The sequence below is a fragment of the Eptatretus burgeri genome, chromosome 8 (assembly GCF_056783735.1).
Source record: "Eptatretus burgeri isolate ZD-2024b chromosome 8, Ebu_testis_v1, whole genome shotgun sequence".
Classification (NCBI taxonomy): domain Eukaryota; kingdom Metazoa; phylum Chordata; class Myxini; order Myxiniformes; family Myxinidae; genus Eptatretus; species Eptatretus burgeri.
The window spans coordinates 12,776,774-12,795,554 of NC_140968.1; the positions used below are offsets into that span (position 1 = coordinate 12,776,774).

Consider the following 18,781-nt stretch of genomic DNA (forward strand, 5'->3'; position numbering starts at 1 on the left):
CCCTGTTAAATGTTCCAGTACGTTGTTCGTGTTTTCTTGCATTGACCCAGCATGGTCCGGACTTGATAAATAGCGAAGCCGTTTGGGCCGTTAAGTTGTTCATTTGGTCTGGCGCGGCTTTAGTAGCTTCCGCTCGGTTACGCCGGAACCGAGTCGCTGATAGCGACTCGATTCGGATAGAGTCGGCCGAGGGTGTGGTTTTCCCTGGTAGTTGGACAACGTGGGTACTTAGGTATATTGAAATTAGGCAATTAACCCTACCCCACGCCATCGAAGTATTGGCGACCACGGTCTGCTTAAGGACCTGTGACCTTCGGACTTATCCGAGAGTCACGACCTAAATTCCGGGTGTTCTGTGGGAGACGACTCCACTGTTCCACCGAGTGGTCGTTTATCGCCATCGAACCCCGGCCCCACAGCAATATGAACTGCGGGGGACTGCTGACTGTCTGTGTGCAGGAGGCTTCCAAATCAGTAACACTAGTACTGTATAGCATGATATTTCAAACATGTATTGGGCCCGATATGTTCTTGTGGATCAGTCATTACGTGGCGGAGGTACGCGCTCTACCGAGTGTCCTCCTAGTTATTATTATTTTCTTGTCCAACTCCAAAGGAAGAGCTTGTTTATCACATGGATGTCAAAATATGCTTTGATTGCTTAGGCCTAAGTCACATTTGCTCTACGGCGGCCGTACGCCCTCTGAATTGACAGAAACGTGCGGCGGCCGCAGAGTTTCTGCGGTGGCCTCAGGGTGGCCCTATGCCGTTTGGCTATATTTTACAGGTCGTAAGGTCGCCGTGGAATTATAATGCGGAGTTATAACTTTTTTCATTTCTACGTTCACCGTAGCAATTCGACAAGCCGAAACAAAAAAAACTGTTAAAAAAAAAAATTCACCCTTTCGTTACCGTCCGTCTGGCCGTACGTTCGCCTTAGGACCCCCTGCGGTCGCCTTGCGGGCACCTTGAGGCTACCTTGCGTCTGCCTTGAAAATTCCTTGGCCGCCGCAGGGCCCCCTTAAGGTCACCGTGCGACATCAAATCAAAGACCGTACGGCAACCCCACGTTTTCGGTCTCTACAATTTCTAAGACCTAAGACCTAAGTCACATTTGCTCGACGGCAAGGATACGGCGGCCGTACGCCCTCTGAATTGACAGAAACGTGCGGCAGCCGCAGAGTTTCTGAGGTGGCCTCAGGGTGGCCCTACACCGTATGGCTATATTTTACAGGCCGTAAGGTCGCCGTGGAATTATAACGCGGAGTTATAACTTTTTTCATTTCTACGTTCGCCGTAGCAATTCGACAAGCAGAAAAAAAAAAAACTGGTAAAAAATAAAAATAAAAAATTAACCCATTCGTTACCGTCCGTCTGGCCGCACATTCGCCTTAGCGGTGGCCTTGCGGGCACCTTGCGTCTGCCTTGAAAATTTTATGGCCGCCGCAGGAACACTCTAAGGTCACCGTGCGACATCAAATCAAAGACCGTACAGCAAGCCCACGTTTTCAGTCTCCACAATTTATAAATACACCGTGCAGCTACCCAAAAAATAAAAACATATGTGACTGTTACATTGTGTGACCGTGGGAATGCTGCAGCCGCCGTATAATTGCTAGTGGCCGTAGATTTTGGAGACCCCACGGCCGCCGTGGCAAATGTGACCGAGGCCTCAGTAACAATATTTTTTGTGTTAATGTCCAGCTAAGTTATTCACCTCCGCCATCGAAGATGGATGGAGGTTACTGTTTTCACCCCTGTCTGTTTGTTACTAGATTTCGTAAGTAGATTGATCACTTCCGTTTCTGTTTGTTTGTTTGTGTGTTTGTTACGTACGAAATCTAAAGATTTCGTAAGTATATTGATGCCTTCCGTTTCTGTTTGTTTGTTTGTTTGTAGGCACGATAACTCGAGAACGGAAGAAGCTACCAATGTCAAATTACACCACGTGATTCAGGAGGGTGATGGCTAGTGCTGATTAGAGTTTGGTCAAAATCGGTCAAAGGTCAAGGTCGCAGTGAGGTCAAACATAATTCCTTAAATTCACGTGGAGAAAAGGGGTATTTTTGCTTCGCTCGACGTTATGAGTTCATTTTAACTTCGATTTTAATTTTGTCTTCGGTTTTTGCGATCGCTTAGGACGCTTAAAACTCGGTTGTCGAAATTCTGGTAAAAAATCGGATGTTTTGGAGACGTTTTAAGATTGTATAAAAAATGTTTCACTCGACGCGTCACGGGTCGTCCCATGATGCAGCGTGCTCGAGCAGACGCGTCGTTGAGTCACGTATGGTTTTGCGTGTGTGCGCTGACGGTGTTTTCGATAAAGATGGTGTTTAAAAGTCATTTTTTATCCCAATAAAGGTGATCGTCGCATGCCTGATTCGCTGAGCCGTCGGATTATGTAAAGATTGTTTGTGGATGGCCGAATATTATGGTTTTATGACTGATAAAATAATATTGAATAATTGCGTGGAGAAATGGAGATTTTTGCTTCGCTCGACGTTACGAGTTCGTTTTAACTTCGACTTTAATTTTGTCTTCGGTTTTTGCAAACACTTCGGACGCTTAAAACTCGGTTGTCGAAATTCTGGTAAAAATCGGATATTTTGGAGACCTTTTAAGATTTTATAAAAAATATTTCACTCGACGCGTCACGGGTCGTCACGTGATGCAGCGCGCTCGAGCAGACGCATCGTTGAGTCACGTAAAGGTTTTCCGTGTGCGCGCTGACGGTGTTTTCGATAAAGATGGTGTTTAAAAGTAATTGTTTATCCCAATAAAGGTTATCGTCGCATGCCTGACTCGCTGAGCCATCAGATTATGTAAAGATTGTTGGTGGATGGTCGAATATTATGGTTTTGTGACTTTGATAAAATAATATAAAATAACTGCGTGGAGAAATGGAGATTTTTGCTTCGGTCGACGTTACGATTTTTGATGGTTTGGTGCAGAATCATCGTAGAAACTTCTGGTTTGCGTCTCTACCTTCTCAAGAGACAGCTTTTATGAGACAAGGTCAGAGGTCAAGTTGACGATTTCGTAAGTACCAGTCTATGACTGCTTGTTTGTTTGTGAACAGTATTACGGAAAAACTCCTCGACGGATTTCGACAAAACTTGGTGGGGGGATTAGGTATGGTCCAAGGATCATGCCATTAAATTTTGGACTTGGTCCAAAGTCCAATAATGGCAGCCATTTTGAAAAAATATTTGAATTTTTGTTTTTGCATTTTTACATGTTTTAAGTGATTTCCAACCAAAAAAAATTTGTTAGAGAAAAAAAAACTTAGAAAATTTTGCAACTTTTTTTCAAAAAAATTTCTATTTTATTTGAAAAATATTTGAATTTTTTTTTGGCATTTATACACGTTTTAAATGATTTCCAACCCCCCCCCCCCCAAAAAAAATTTGTTTGAGAAAAAAAAAACTTAGAAATTTTGCAACTTTATTTTCAAAAAAATTTCGATTTTTTTTTTTTTTTTTTTTTGGCATTTCTACATGCGCGTCGATCTAGTTTCATTTATTCAATCGTGGTTCAGTAGAGTCTGATCCGTTTTGACCTACAATGAATCAGATATCAGGTTCACATAAGTGACCCAGCAGTATTGGCGGCGGAGGTTTTGCACTCTACCGAGTGCTCCCCCTCAAGTTCAGATTGTTTCAGTCTTTCGATAAGCAATATGTGCACTATTAATATATGCTGAAATTGAGCCATGGGTGCACAGTTCAAATTGATGTTTGCTCACTTCATTATCACACTCTTCAAAGTACATTGCTGGCATCTCAGGTTTAAATCCAAAAATGTATACTGTGTTGATTTGTCTGTTGTCTATTCTTATCCTTGTCTCTCCCCGACATCCTTGAAACAATGTCGACCATGTCTCTCCCCCACATTTGCAGCTGTGGCTAACAAGTATCATGTTGGTCAGAGCTGTTTGCTCGGTTTGTGGAGCAACCTCAGGACAATACCATTAATGGCAGTTTTAACATCTGAAAAGAGATTGCAGCACAAAGAACCAGTACCTACATGTACAGGTCCCCTCAGTGAACTCGCCAATTAGTTTCGACCTGACTCGGTGTGCCTGCTGTCACTTTGCCGATGGGTTTAATTAAAAGGCAACATGTTGTACTTCACAAACATATTGCGTGTCTATCTGTGAGTGTCAATGAGGATGTAAAATGAAGTAAAACGTGTGAAAAAGGATATTTTCTAAATGAAACGGAAGACCAAGAAGGAACCCTTCCAATTTGAACACATATTTGTTGTTATCATGACTGGTTGTTGTTTGTCTGTTCCTTCTGTGTACTTATTTATATATAATTTTCTATTACTTTGAGAAGTATTCCTATATTTCCTTTTGTGTGCTTTCCCTGTGCCCTTGCAAAGGGTTGCTGCTGCTGTTGTGGAATAATAAATGTTACCGTTGGAACACTGACATTAAAGGTCCCATGACACCCAAAAGTACTGAAATTGCATATATATATATATATATATATATATATATATATATATATATATATATATATATATATATATATATATATATATATATATATATATATATAGTGTTACGGCTGTGGAAATTCACAAACCACCATTCAGGTCCCGTAGGTGAGGTATCTCTTAAGTACATGTGTAGTTAGCCCCAAACCCGTTGTTTAGAGGGAATTAATGTGATTCATTCGGGCTGTGACGCTTTGAGTCAGTCGTTTTTCTTTTTCCATCTTTTATTTCAAACAAAAACCAACAAGGACGCTCGGTGGGCTTTTCCCGCCTGTTTTTCACGCCATTCTTCTCCGCGCTTGGTGTGAGGGAGGAGAAGCGGGGTGGGGGCAGCTGACGCCCGATTGGTGGATGCGCGGTGTGACGCGGCCAGGGAGGAGGAACGCCCCTCTTCGAGACCTTTCTCGAAGCGCCTCGAAGGGGGGTGGAGCAACGAACAGGGCGGAGCAACGGGGCTGAGCTATTTGCCTTCGCGGCTCAGTGCGTATCCTGAACGAGCCCAAGACAGCCCGATGCTCAGTGTTCACAGGTGGTGCGGGAATGGCCGTAGAAGGAGAGAGGTGAGGGTGGTGGAGGGTTTATCGGTGGTGGTTTGATGGTTATGGCGGTTGAGACGTGGTTGCTTAAAAATAAAGATTTTTAAAAAACGGCTATCTCAAAGCGTCGCAGCCCGAATGAATCACATAAATATCCATCTAAACAACGGGTTTGGGGCTAACTACACATGTACTTAGTTATCTCACCTACGGGACCTGAATGGTGGTTTGCGAATTTCCACAGCCGTAACAATATTTTTCCCTGTTCATTTATTACAGCATTTTGGTGAAATGTTAATGAATAGCAAGCCAATGGAAGCAGTACCTTCACTTTGGAATAAACCCAAGTATGTCGAGTGCAGCCATACCTGGCTTGCATGTATGTGGAATCATACCTATCCCAGCAGGCTGGTTTCAACGAACAATTCAATAAGCTGCAAAATGTGGGTGCAGGTTTTTCACATTGTTTGATTTTAAAATTATCTCCTTGCGCCTTGAAATGATGCAATATTAATCTTTAGTATGTTACTTGTATGTCCCTGTAAGTTTCTTTTTTAATGGAAAGGTTCAACAGTCACATTTAATATTTTGCGGACATGGTATAGCCCGTTATTGTGCACACATGTATTGGATTTGTACACGACTACGACAAGGTAGTAAAGGGATAAATAATTGCCTTGTGATTGTTGTGCATGCACGGCTCAGAAGCAGAATTTCTTTTTCGCGAAACAATCACAGGAATTAAGACGATCAGTGAGATAGCAAACACGTGTGCACAATGCATTTGTACGTACGTTATACGGCGCGCGACATCGAGTCAATCCACTCTGCGAGTCGCGTTCTGGAGATGACGTGAACGGTCACGTGACCTGCGGTTCGCTGAAGTCAACTTTTTTAAGGGGTGGGGCATAGCAAGTTGTAAAAAGCACCAGAAATGTTCGAAATATTGGTCTAATTATCCCATTGTTGATTTAAAAAAAACAAACATGGGTGATTTCTTCACTAGGAAGGTCAAGTTAATATATAAATAGCCAGAAAGTTTTGAGTGTCATGGGACCTTTAAGCTCGAAGTGCCGCTTCTTTTTCTTATTTATACTAATGCGTGCGTGTGTGTGTGTGTGTGTGTGTGTGTGTGTGTGTGTGTGTGTGTGTGTGTGTGTGTGTGTGTGTGTGTGTGTGTGTGTGTGTGTGTCGGTCGTAGATTATGTGCATATGTGGTTTCAGAATGGAATAGAGTCCTCCAAGGGTGGGCTCAAAGTATCCACCTTCATTTCGGTAATAAGGGGCCACTATTCATGGACCAAACTGTGACGTTTTCTGTTTACAAAGTTTTGTACCGAGGTCTCTCTTCAGGATCGTTACTGAGCCCAGGACGGCTTCCAACCGTAGTTAGTTTGTGGTGATATTCTCAGGAATAGTTTTTAATATATCTGTGAGGTTCTTCATCATCACTGATACAACTTTGGCATTCTTCAGCTTCCAGGATCTTTTCACTTCATGCTTGAGGTCTTGGTATTTGGTCATTTTCTTGATTTCTGCATCCTTTGTCCAAAATCACTAGTATTAACACCTCAATTAGCAATGCTGCCTTCTCTCTATTTTTTTTTATTTTTTTTTGCACCTGAATGTGATAATCTGATCGCAACGCTTTGTTTTTGATGTTTACGCCCGATGGAATGATTAGGTCGTACGTGAGCGGAACTTCCATGTTTTCAGTGATTGCTTTTGGTTCATTTTCCCACAAATTTTCTGGAACTGGAATATCAGAGTTTTTGCAGATGTGCCAGCAGATTACTTTACAAACTCTGTTGTGTCGTTGTGTGTACAGCTGTTCTGACACTTTTTTTTTTTGTGTTCAGTCATTAAGCATCACATGCCATTCTCTTTGCTCACCACACTTCCACCCCTCACCTGTCTTTCTTTCTTTTTCTTTTTTTTTTTTACCTCCTCCCCCACCCTTCTCTCACTCTATGTCCCGTCCTCGCTCACTCCCCCCCTCCAATAAAATGCAGCCCTCTCCTCCCACACCTGTCACTCTTTTGCTGTCTCTGTCTCTCTCTGTCTCTCTCTCTGTCTCTTCCCTCCTGCAGTGAATAGCAATGCGTGGTAAGGTGCCGCTCTTCCCACCTCCCCCCCCTTTTCTCGCTCTCCCCTCCCCCTTCCTAGCTCCCCTTTCTTCATGTCCCTCCCCCCCGAGCCACCCCTCTTTATTGTCACTGTCAGTGAAGCAACGGGTTGTATTTGCGAGTTATTCAATAACAGAAGCACTGGCTTTTAAAATGGGCACCTGTGTGATTAAACAAACAAATTTATATTCCAAGTAAATCAATTACCTTTCCAACAGTGCCATTTGTATTACTGTATGACAGCAGAAACTATAGAATAAAGTGTTATGGATGGCAAAACTTTCTTCCTTTTACATGTAGATTTGGGCATCGTCTGGTCCATTGCAGGCAAGGTCTGCTGCAAGCTCAAAAAACTTGTCCTGGTGTCTAGAATAATCTAAAATTGAGGCAAATGTACGAATATTGTAAATACATTGCCAACTGGAAGTGCACTCGGTAGAGTGCATACCTCCGCCACGTAATGCCTGATCCACGAGAACATATCGGGGCCCAGTGCATTTTTGAAATATGCTTTTCAGTGCTATATCGTTTTTGGCTCCACCTCTAAATGTTTCCCATCGTGTGCTGCCTTTTTGGCTGCTGATGGAAATCATTGGTTAGGGGGCGTGGCTATGCCGCTGATGCAGTGCCCCTGTTACCAGTATACTGGTGCTTATTTTGCCGACCTCGGAAGGATGACAGGCTGAGTCAACCCCCTGGTGTTAATTCAGTGGGAAACGGGGCTTGAACTCAGGGCCCTAGGATCCCAAGCCACCACCCTAACCACTAAGCCAACACCAGGCTACATCTCTCGATGGTGAAGAATCTCTTTAAATATTAAATAATGCTTGTATCCAGATCCAGATTCGGATCTACAGGCAAAATCGAATCGATTCATCCTTGCGACACACCCAACCTGTCCACCAAGTTTTGTCCGAATCCGTTCACAACTTTTTGAGATATCCTGCACACAAACACAGACGGACAAACAGAAAGGGGTGAAAACATAACCTCCTTCACTTTCGGTGGTGGAGGTAAATATATACAGGGTGGGGCATTTGTATCTGATACATTTATTAGTGCTGTAAAAAATAATGAAGATCACAAATGCTGCGTACAGCACGTGGTTGGAAAGCACAGATCAGAGATCATGCTGAGACATGAAACAGTTACTGAAAAATTACATCTGACCAATGGGCCCCATTGGAATTGTATTTGTGAATCAGCATATTGTTCATTACTGCATGCAATGTGTCTTGAGAAATGGTGTTGATTGTTTCAGTCATGTTTGCCTTCAATTATTCGATACATGCAGGTGAATTCTCATATGTAGGTCACATAGGGTTCTATCATTCAAAACTTTCATGCATCACCTGTAACACTGGGAAAAACAATATCAGCCATGCCCTTATTGCTTCTTGCCAAAATGTGTAATGAGAGGGTGTGTAACATTGGGATTCTCATGTGTGTACTATTAGTGAATGTCTTTACAGCTGTGGAAGAACTCTGGGAAGGGTTTGAAATGGCAAAAGCCTTACCTTGTTCACCTTTCTTGGTTGCTTTGTGCAGCTTCCTCAGCTCGAGGAGCATGGGAGGAGTCTATTTATTTATATAATCCTGGCCATCTGATTAGATGCGAGCTAATTGGTTATTCCCTCCACTCACAGGTGAGAGATATGGGTGGGTGTTTCTTGATTATAAAAAGTATATATTATAATTGACGCACCTCCTGACTCTTGTGATGAGCATCAGCCACGGATTATGTCTCGCACGGTAAAACCACATAATCCGCAAAGAACAGTCTGTCTGCCACTCAGATGATTGTTCCTGCTAATGCATACCAATAAACCCGAAGGCATATGCAATCGGTGGAGAAATCAAGGTGGGGAGCATGACATGCACTCCCCCAATCTCTAATGGGTGTAAGTCCTGCGCACACAAAGCAACACCTCCGACCCAGAGGCATCAGCCCAGCCACTCGTGTAAAAAGACAGATTTTTTTTTCCCATTCTTCTTCTTATTTTACTTTATTTCTCAACAGAGATATGTATTGTATTTATTGTATTGTATTGTATTGTAATATATTAGTCAGGCCAGTCCAGTTGCCCAATACGAACCGCGTTAAAGCGGTGAGCCTGTTTGTCACGATGCATGGTTCTCATGGAACAACCCAGCCAATCGGTCAACGCGCTAATCGATGCTGTACATCCGATGAGACAAATTAGCAATCAGAGTGAAAATTGTCAGACGCAGGCACAGTCTCGTACTGGGCAGAAATCGCCCGAACCCAATCTGTCCTTTGATGGACGTGTGTAACTCCATCTAATGATCAAGATACTCAAAATTTGCCCAGAGAACAAGTTGATTTAGAAAGTGTATTTGAATAACAACAGGGCTGGGAATACAAGAGTAGAAGCAATGCAATTCTTAAAACCCCACTCCCAAATATCTGCCCCAAGTCGACGAACAAACCACAGATCCTCAATTACCTAATCCTTCAAGGGGAACCCAAGTGCTCAAACCACCTCAACGCTAATCAATCCCTTGATACCTGACAAAATAGATTTTTATTTTTCCAATTTATAAAGTAGGTGATTTTGTGATTAAAACCCAAAATCATCTTCTTTTTCTTTTTCACGCTTAGCCGTGACGTCACACCCAGGAGTCGACCGCAATATTCGTACTGTCTATGGGTTACATCACAGTACGATTTAACTCAAATTGCGAATAATTTTCGATTTTTCCACAAATATGCACACAACAACAAATATACAAATACTGTAGTGCAAACTGAGATGGTTTCATGCTACACCGATGGCCAAAAGACCCTAAATGTGCCAAAAATTGGACGAGGGTTGTGTGAAATAGCCAAGTGTGGATTTTTTTTTACAAGAAATTTTTTTACAAGATTTTTACAGGCCGAGAAAATGTTCACTTTTTTGCTCGGAACATTTTACAGTGCACTATCATGAAACAACAGAGATTGATAGATCTTGCGGTTATCCGCCATGATTGAGAGGATGCCATCCCCACGATTAAGTGGAAGAAAGGAAGTAGACAATCAAACCTCCGTGGATGCTCAAGCAAAAAAATTTTTTTTGGGGTGGGGGGTGTTGGCACCCATCAGGAAAAACAAATGTAACTCTGATGAATCATTTAAAAAAAACTCAACAACCCTCATATGATTATCCGTTCTGCTTCCCGAAGTTTTTTTTGGATCCAAATGCATAAACGTCAAATGCTTAATTTCGCAGTGACAGAAAATGTTCCCTGTCTGCTGTGGCAGGTTCATGATGATCTTGTGTACAGCTAATCTTTTGGTATTTTTTTTTTGAAACCTTATCAATCCACCCTGATATGGGAAGTAGAAGAACAGAAGTACTTTCATTTGTATTAAGTATGTTCACTACCTACATTTGATTTTACTCTTCTACCGAGTCATTATCTTTCTTTCTAAGGTACATGTTAAAGTTGGCCTTGCTTGCTCCCGGATAGACAGGAGAGGCTATTGCAATCGGTCATTTAGCACGCGAATTGACTTCTTATTTTTAAAACGTACATAATCAAGGCTCGTGGAAGACCTCAAACGAAGAATGGATTAGGACGCAACATAACAAAAGGAACAGGAGAAGGGGGAAATGCCAACGGCAGGGGCGGAGGAGAAAATATACAGCGATGGACAAACAAGGCATGCAGTTATCGATGAGGGATAGGGGAGAACACGAGGGTTGGACAAAATGGATACAGAAGCCAAAATTTAGATTTGGGGGGAAGTTAATGAGGGTAGAAGAGATCATGGTTTTTGATTGGGATGATCTGAGATGGTGATTTTGCAGTTGTCTTGAAGACCTGGAGGTTAGAAAGAGATTGAAGGGAATGAGGAAGTTGATTCCACAGGTGGCTAAAAAAGAGGAACAGAGTGGAGATGAGCAGATATTCTGCATTTTTGGAACTAGGAAGGGGTTGTTGGTGGACCGTGTGCCTCCTGCAGAGTGGGGACAAAGGGCAGAGTGGGTAAGACCAGAAAGGAAGTGGAAGAAGACAAAGACCACCAAGCTGTCGGCAATGGTGAAGTGATAGGCCCATAAACTCAGCTTCTTCGTCAGAGATTCTAATGATCTTGAAGGCCTTATTTTCCACTGCGTCAAACTGAGCAAGCTGTGAGGCAGGAGAGAGTATTACTGGGGAGCCAGCCCAGAAGGGAGAGCAGTACTCCATCAAACTGCAGATCAAAAGCCGTGTAGGTAGATAGGAGTTCAGGTGTGCCAAGGAAGGACTTTGCATGACGGAGCATGCCCAATCCTTTACCAGCTTTGTGGGCCATCTTTGAAATGTGGTTTGCCCAACAGAGATCATGGCTGAGAGCGAGGCCCACGAGCTTGAGCGACTGGACTATTTTGAGAGGGTGGTTGAGAAGGTAGATGTGGAGGGTTTGCTGCAGTGCAGTCATTTGAGACAGAGACGTGCACACACACACACACACACACACACACACACACACACACACACACACACACACACACACACACACACACACACACACACACACACACACACACACACACACACACACACTACTGTATATCTCAGGTTTAAAATATTTATTCCAAGTGTTTGACCAGTTTGTGGTTTTTGTCAAAGTCTGAAGAGAGGGTAGAGGCTGCTGCCTGTCAGAGGGATGAAAGTGTTGTGGCAGAGAGTGGAGCCACCAGCAAAGAGATGAAGAGGTTTCTCCAGAGTCAGAGAGACCATTGATGAAGATTTGGAAAAATATGAGGCCGAGAACACTGCCTGGGGCACTCCAGCTTTGACAGAGAGAGAAGAAAGAATTCCATTGAGAGCCACACGTTGGCTGATTGTTCATTCTCTGATTTACTGAAGTCCATACACCTCTAGCGAGGCTCTACGTTATTCAATGCTTTGTCTTGTTTTGTTTGCATTTTCTCCATGCTTCTGCACATTGACCTCGTTTGTTTTTTTATGTATTTTATTGTTTTTTTTTCCCCTCGGGAGAGGTTTCTCGGAGGTTAGCAATAGAGTGCAGTCTTTTGAAGATGTGACCATTACCACGAGCTGCTAAGATGCAGAAATGAGTCAAAAGACCAATTCTACTTGATTACCTTTTTATGTCCGATGGAAGTCCGTATTTTGTTTTATTTATTTATTTATTTATTTTGTCGTGTTGAATAATTTGGACATCCACAATATGCAAATATGAATGTAACCTTGGGGCTTTCTTTTCCAAACATTCCATCTTGCAAAAAGACGGAGGACATCAATGCGGAGACTCGCCAACGTCTACCTCGATAGATTACAGTAGATCTGAGAAGTAATGATCTATATTTATGCAGATCTACGAGTGAAAACACGCACACCGATTACAATAGCCTCTCCTGTCCGTTCATGAGTGTTTGGGGCTAATGATTGATGGAGCAAAAATTGTTTGTAGCAGCATGATGCCGGTTTCGATTGCATGTCTAAGGACTTTTCTTGAACGGATGCATTGAGTTGTAATTTGCAGTTTTGTAAGAGGGTTTGAAAATAGCTGACTGTTATGATTCACTTCGATGAGGTCTCAAGCACTGGGCCTTGGCTGTTTCCATCGTCTATTTGTGATGGCATGTCCTGTTCCTAAATCATTGCTGAAGCCTGGCATTGTAAAGCTGTTTGACATTTCATTATGGCACAGTTAATGCTCAGATGATGATGACGATGATTAATTCTCTTGATGTCCTTTTGTGTGGGTCAGGTATTCACCGATTGTTCCACCCTGCAATCAACATGTCTGCCAAGGCTGTCCTTGAAATTACAGGCAAAGAGCTTCTGTATAAACACTTGAAATGTTCTGCACCACTTGGAAATGTATTCAAATGTGTTGGAGTGTCGCAGGATACCAACTGGACTCAGCTACTTCTTCAAGATCATTTGTGGCTTATGAAAGAGGTAGAACTTCTTTTATCCCTTTTCTTCCTTTCTTATTTTTTTTGTATCACATGTAAAAATAGATTGTGCGTAGGTTCTTGCATTTGTGTATGGAGTTTCAGTTTTATGAAGTAGTTCTACAAATTGTTGAATTTAATTTGGTACTTTCTCTGCCTTTTACTTATTTATTCATTTTCAGATTTTGTTTTGGTTTTTATGCCTTTATCGAGAGAACATTGACGCTGCAGTCTTTCTCTTGCCGTTTTCTTTCATTTGTTTTTGTTTTTATTTATCCTGTGCTTCTCTAATTTGCCTGCTGATTGTTCGAGCAGCGACTGGTTGTGAAACCCGACCAGCTGATCAAACGCCGAGGGAAGCTTGGCTTGATTGGGAAAAATCTGGATCTGAAGGCGACTCAAGCTTGGATCGAGCAGCGTATGGGAATGGAGACAAAAGTAAGCATGACCTTTAAACCATTTGGGCATAACAAAAGGTTTTGATTCCCTGAATATTTCCAAAAAAATGAAACGGGCTTACGCAGCGTAATATTGTTTTGTTTAATTTTATTCCTCAATCTGTTACATTATTCGGTAACAGACAGCGAGGTTGTCTTGCGCTGGGAAAGGCGTCATTAATAAACAACTATTTCTCTTCCATATCCAAATTTGGTTAATTTATTTTCTTTAAACCACCTCTTTCATTTCATTTCATTTGTGTATTTGCTGTTCTCACCCTCCTCTCCCCCATCCGATCCCACTCGGGTTCATACAGAATATGCAAATGATTATACTCCTCTGATGGTGGTAATTATATAATGTCTCTATAAAGTCTAAACCATAATCACCAAAATATGTAGCTTTTTTATTTATTGAAGTTTTATTTGTTCAAATACCCTTGTATCCACATCTAGGAAACATTGGCACAGAGAAGCTAATTTTAGATCATCGTTCACCTGTTGTTGTTATGCGAATAGATTGTTGTTTTCATGAACAATATGTTCTGAGGTCTCGCTGTATCGAATTTCTTTATTCTAGTACTCCCCCTCTTCCTCCCCTCCCTTCCTCCACCCCAACATAATTTCACGGCACACGATTGAGATGTACCACTGTGGCATCACCTAAAATAATACAAAATCAAATATTTTGACATTTGCCGATTTACTATGGTCACGTGATTGTTTGGTCATGGTGCTGTGGAAATGACTCCAAGGGGTTAACATTGCTTAGTTTAGTTCAGTTATCTCTGTAGTAAATGCAATCACGTGACGGTGATATTAGACTTGCATTGTTTTCTGTCTAGTCAGGCAGCGTCCACCCTCCCCGAAGTATGTCTAATACCACTAACGCTGTGAGCCTTTATTTCATGTTCTTGCCTTTGTAATCTGTCTGAAAGCCTACCCAGATGCTAAAAAGAGACAATCAGCCCATAGTTCAGGTGGGAAAGCTTTGCTCCAGCCAGCCCCAAAATGGGGGAGGATTGTCCCAAAGTGACAAGTCGGGGGCGGTCCGGCATGGTACGTCACGGCGTAAGGCCAGGGACCATAACAGTGCGTGCAGCAGGGAAAGGGGGGGGGGTTGAACCGGTTGATCACTATGGTCGTATTGAGAACACTCGCTGGACACGACCCTAAAGGACCACAACAATATGTTTGAATAACTCGGGATCCAGTTGAGATTAATGAACCACATTTTGTATCCGTCAAATAAGGAAACAGTTTTTAAAGCCCTCAAGGAATCTATAAATGTATATATGTACAGTAAGTCCTCGCTAACCGGAAGTTCGCATATCGTAGTTTCGATTATTCGTAATTTCGTTTTAATGACCAATTTTTCAATTATCGCAAACATTTTATGCCTATCGTAATGTCATTGCAAGGAAAAATGCAAAAAAAAGTTTCAAACTGACTGCAAAAAACAACAATCACACAGGATGCGCATAAACACACTTTCACTTTACTGCGCATGTACTGTATGCTGTACTGTACGTATTCTCTTCACGCTCGCCTGCATACATTCCAGTATGAATCCCAAGCGACCTGCAAGTCTTTTGCCGAGCACACCTCGTTTCAAGAGACAACGAAAGGCTGTCACATTGAAGGTGAAATTGGATATAATTAAAAGACATGAACGAGGTGAAGGGACAACGGAAATCGGCCGCGCGCAGCAATCGCTGCATCGACTATACATTCGATCGTTCAAAGTTCGGCAAAGATAAAGAAAATATCACAGATTGCGACCAGTTCGAGTGCAACGACACTAACGAGAATGATAGATGGTGCTATGCACAACATGGAGCGTTTATTATGTGTGTGGATAGAAGATCAAACTCAACGTCGCATGCCTTTATCTGTTGCTGTGATACAAAAAAAAGTGCGTAGTTTGTTAGGGCATTGACCCACGATTACGTGATCAATTACTTCTCCAATCATGTTGAGAAGTACTCCAAGGAGAACAACATTGACAACAAATCTTTGCTGCTTGTAGACAATGCTCCTGCCCATCCTCAGCAAATGGAAGACTGGTGTGAAAACGTGCAGGTAGTATTTTTACCACCAAATACTACCTCACTTTTACAGCCTATGGATCAGGGAGTTATTGCTGCTTTTACAGCCCATTATGTTAAACATACCATGCTGCAGCTTATCAAAAAAACTGATAAGGACAAGCTATCAATCAAGGAGTTTTGGCGAACATACAACATAAAAATGGCTTTGGAAAACATTAAGGATTCATGGGCGGAGGTGAGTGCCTCCACAATGAACGCTGTGTGAAAGAAAGTGTGGCCTGAGTGTGTCCACAATTTCACGGGGTTTGCTGATGTTCCGTTGATTACAAGTCAAATTGTAGACCTGGCGCAGGAGGCTGGTTTTGAAGAGGTTGACGAAGAGGACGTGGATGACTTACTGGAGTCTCATGCAAAACCCTTAAGCAATGAAGATCTTATGGAGTTGGAACAGCAGTGGGCTCTTGAGGAAGAAGAAGATGCTGTGACACCTTCATCCGAGCATCTCACCATGAAAAACCTCAGCCAAATCCTCAGCTCGTTTGAAAGTGCCATAGAATTTGTTATCGAGCAAGATCCAAATCTTGAAAGGAGCACTGATTTTAGCTGTGTTGTGAATGATGCCCTTTGTTGCTACAAGGGACTTTATGACCGTTTTTACAGCCATTTTTCCCTGCTGTGCAGGGGTTGGCTTTTTCTTGAGGCAATGTTTTATGGCCGGATGCCCTTCCTGACGCCAACCCTGGTCGCCTCTTACGACACACAGGGATATGGTACACCTATTCTAACCGGGGCATACACCGGGACCAGTATACTGGTACTCATTTCGCCGACCTCGGAAGGATGACAGGCTGAGTCAACCCCCTGGTGTTAATTCAGCAGCCAACGGGGCTTGAACTCAGGACCCTGGGGTCCCAAGCCACCACCCTAACCACTAAGCCAACACCAGGCTTTCTACAAGGGACTTTATGCAGCAAAGAAAAAGAAAGCCATCCAGCCCACTCTCCATGCATTTTTCAAGCCAAAAGATGCAGCACCAACTCCATCCACCATCCAGGATGCTCCTTCAACCAGCTGCCAAGAGACCGTTCCCGCTGGTGAAGAAAGTGACAGCACAGTGTCAAGTGAAGAGGGGGACGATTCTGCCACTCCGCAAGTGTGACTTGTCCACCGCAATCAACTCCGTTCCTCCAGCCTCGGGGTAAGTCGCCACGACTCAAGGAGTGTGTTTTGTTTATTTGTGTTTATGTCCAAAAAATTCCGAGCCAAAAACACATCCCCCCTTTAACACATTGGTTTCTATGGGAAAATATGTTTTGTTTAACACAGTTTCGCTTATCATAAGGTTTTCCAGGAACGCAACCTTTGCGAAAAGTGAGGACTTACTGTATATGTATATGTATATATGTATATACATATATATATATATATATATATATATATATATATATATATATATATATGTATATATACAGTATACAAGAGGATAATTCTGTCTGTCTGTCTGTCTGTCTATCCTACCCTGAAACATGGAAGTGCTCCTCAGAGAGATTTAAAAAAAGTAAAAGTTCCCTCAGTCATCAACCTATGGCAAAATTATTATTATTACTAGATGACCTGTGAACCCATTGGGTTCCTGTTGTGACAGCGATTGATTAAAAAAAAAATCATTTCAAAAAAAAGAAAAATAAAGATTGAAATGAGAGCGAGAGAAGAACCTTCAGAGTTTAGGCTTTATTCCATTTGATTGGAGCCGCTTCTGCGGGCACACCGGGGAATACAGGTTCAGCTAGGAGTACATAAGCAGTAACGTATACATGTGCGATTAATCATTGCAGACTAAATCCGCGTAAGCACGGAGTTCGATATAATCTCCATTCTCACCAGTCAATGAGCACCTTCAGTCAACGAGCACCAAGTGAACAGCCGATGTAAATGGCAATGCCCCGGGGACAATCACCCCGTGCCGCGGAGACCTCCCCTTATACGCGAGACGCACAACATGTGATCCCGCGTCATGTCCCTCAATTCACCTCAATTCACCACATTCTCCCCACCTTTAAAATGCAACTAGGGGCCCAACTTACACACCATGATTGCTTTAGCACTATAGGAGTATACATTTCAAGCAACGTGGACTAATAGGTCTACAGAAGCATACATGCCAAGCAGTGATTATTTTGAGTTGTAGGAGCATGGAAATGAGCATCGATATATGATATAATGAGCATATAGGAGCATGAGCAGCGAGAATGCCGATAATCCCCTTTACAGATTGAGTCGTCGAGGGGGCCTTATTCGTCGACCTCTCCGGGAGTAAATGGCAGTTTCACTTGAGGGAGACTCCCGATCCTCTTGGTGAGCCTCGACTTGTGGCGGGGATGACTCCTCGATCGCTCTCGGGTGGAACGCGGCAGCCCCGTCGCCCGGTGGAGTTCCTGGGGGGGGAACACCTGGGGAGGGGATGTCAGAAGGAGGAGTGCCAGAAGGTGGTGTACCTGCGGGAGGAGTACCTGAGGGAGCCAGATGGCGAACCGACACAGTGGTCTCCCTGCCATCCGGGAGCCTGACATGAGCATACTCTGGATTAGTGTCAATGAGTTCGACCTCCTCCACCAGGGGTTCATACTTGCTTTGTCGTACCGGGCGTTTCATGAACACTGTTCCGGGATGGGTCAGCCAGTTGGGCACCGTTTGACCATCAACATAACGTCGCTGGTGAGTAAACATTCGTTCGTGAGGAGTTGCATTGGTGGACGTGCAGAGCAAAGAGCGTATGGAATTCAGAGCGTCGGGAAGAGTAACCTCCCACCGCTCGGGGCCCAGTCCTCTCGATTTCAGCGTCAGAGTTACGGCTTTCCAAATAACTCCATTATACCGTTCCACCTGCCCGTTTCCCTGTGGGTTGTAACCCGTCGTTCGACTAGTTGCTATGCCGAGCTCTAGTAGGAATTGTTTTAGCCCGGCCGACATGAAACACGGCCCTCTGTCTGAATGTATGTACGAAGGTTTCCCAAACATAGCGAAGAGGTCAGAGAGACATCTCACGACAGTGCCCGAGGTCATATCCGAGCACGGAAATGCGAAAGGGAACCTTGAATATTCATCAACAACGGTGAATATGTATCTGTTGTCTGTCTCGGTCGGCAGGGGCCCTTTGAAGTCGATGTTTAGTCTCTCGAAGGGGGAAGTGGCCTTGATCAGTCCCCAGAT

General features: G+C 43.2%; 1 protein-coding gene across 6 annotated transcripts in view; it reads left to right on the top strand.

Annotated features, from left to right (window-relative positions):
* The window catches only part of ACLY (ATP citrate lyase), a 202,575-nt gene that overhangs the window by 29,325 nt on the left and 154,469 nt on the right, over window positions 1-18,781 (top strand). For 5 of the 6 annotated variants that reach the window (XM_085890901.1, XM_085890905.1, XM_085890904.1 and 2 more), the window contains exons 2-3: window positions 12,894-13,087; window positions 13,399-13,521. In XM_085890901.1, coding sequence (XP_085747027.1) covers window positions 12,926-13,087; window positions 13,399-13,521 — 285 coding nt within the window. In that variant the 5' untranslated portion in view covers window positions 12,894-12,925. Of the gene's footprint in view, window positions 1-2,951; window positions 3,040-12,893; window positions 13,088-13,398; window positions 13,522-18,781 lie in introns of all 6 variants that reach the window. The other variant, XM_085890902.1, reaches the window with a different exon arrangement.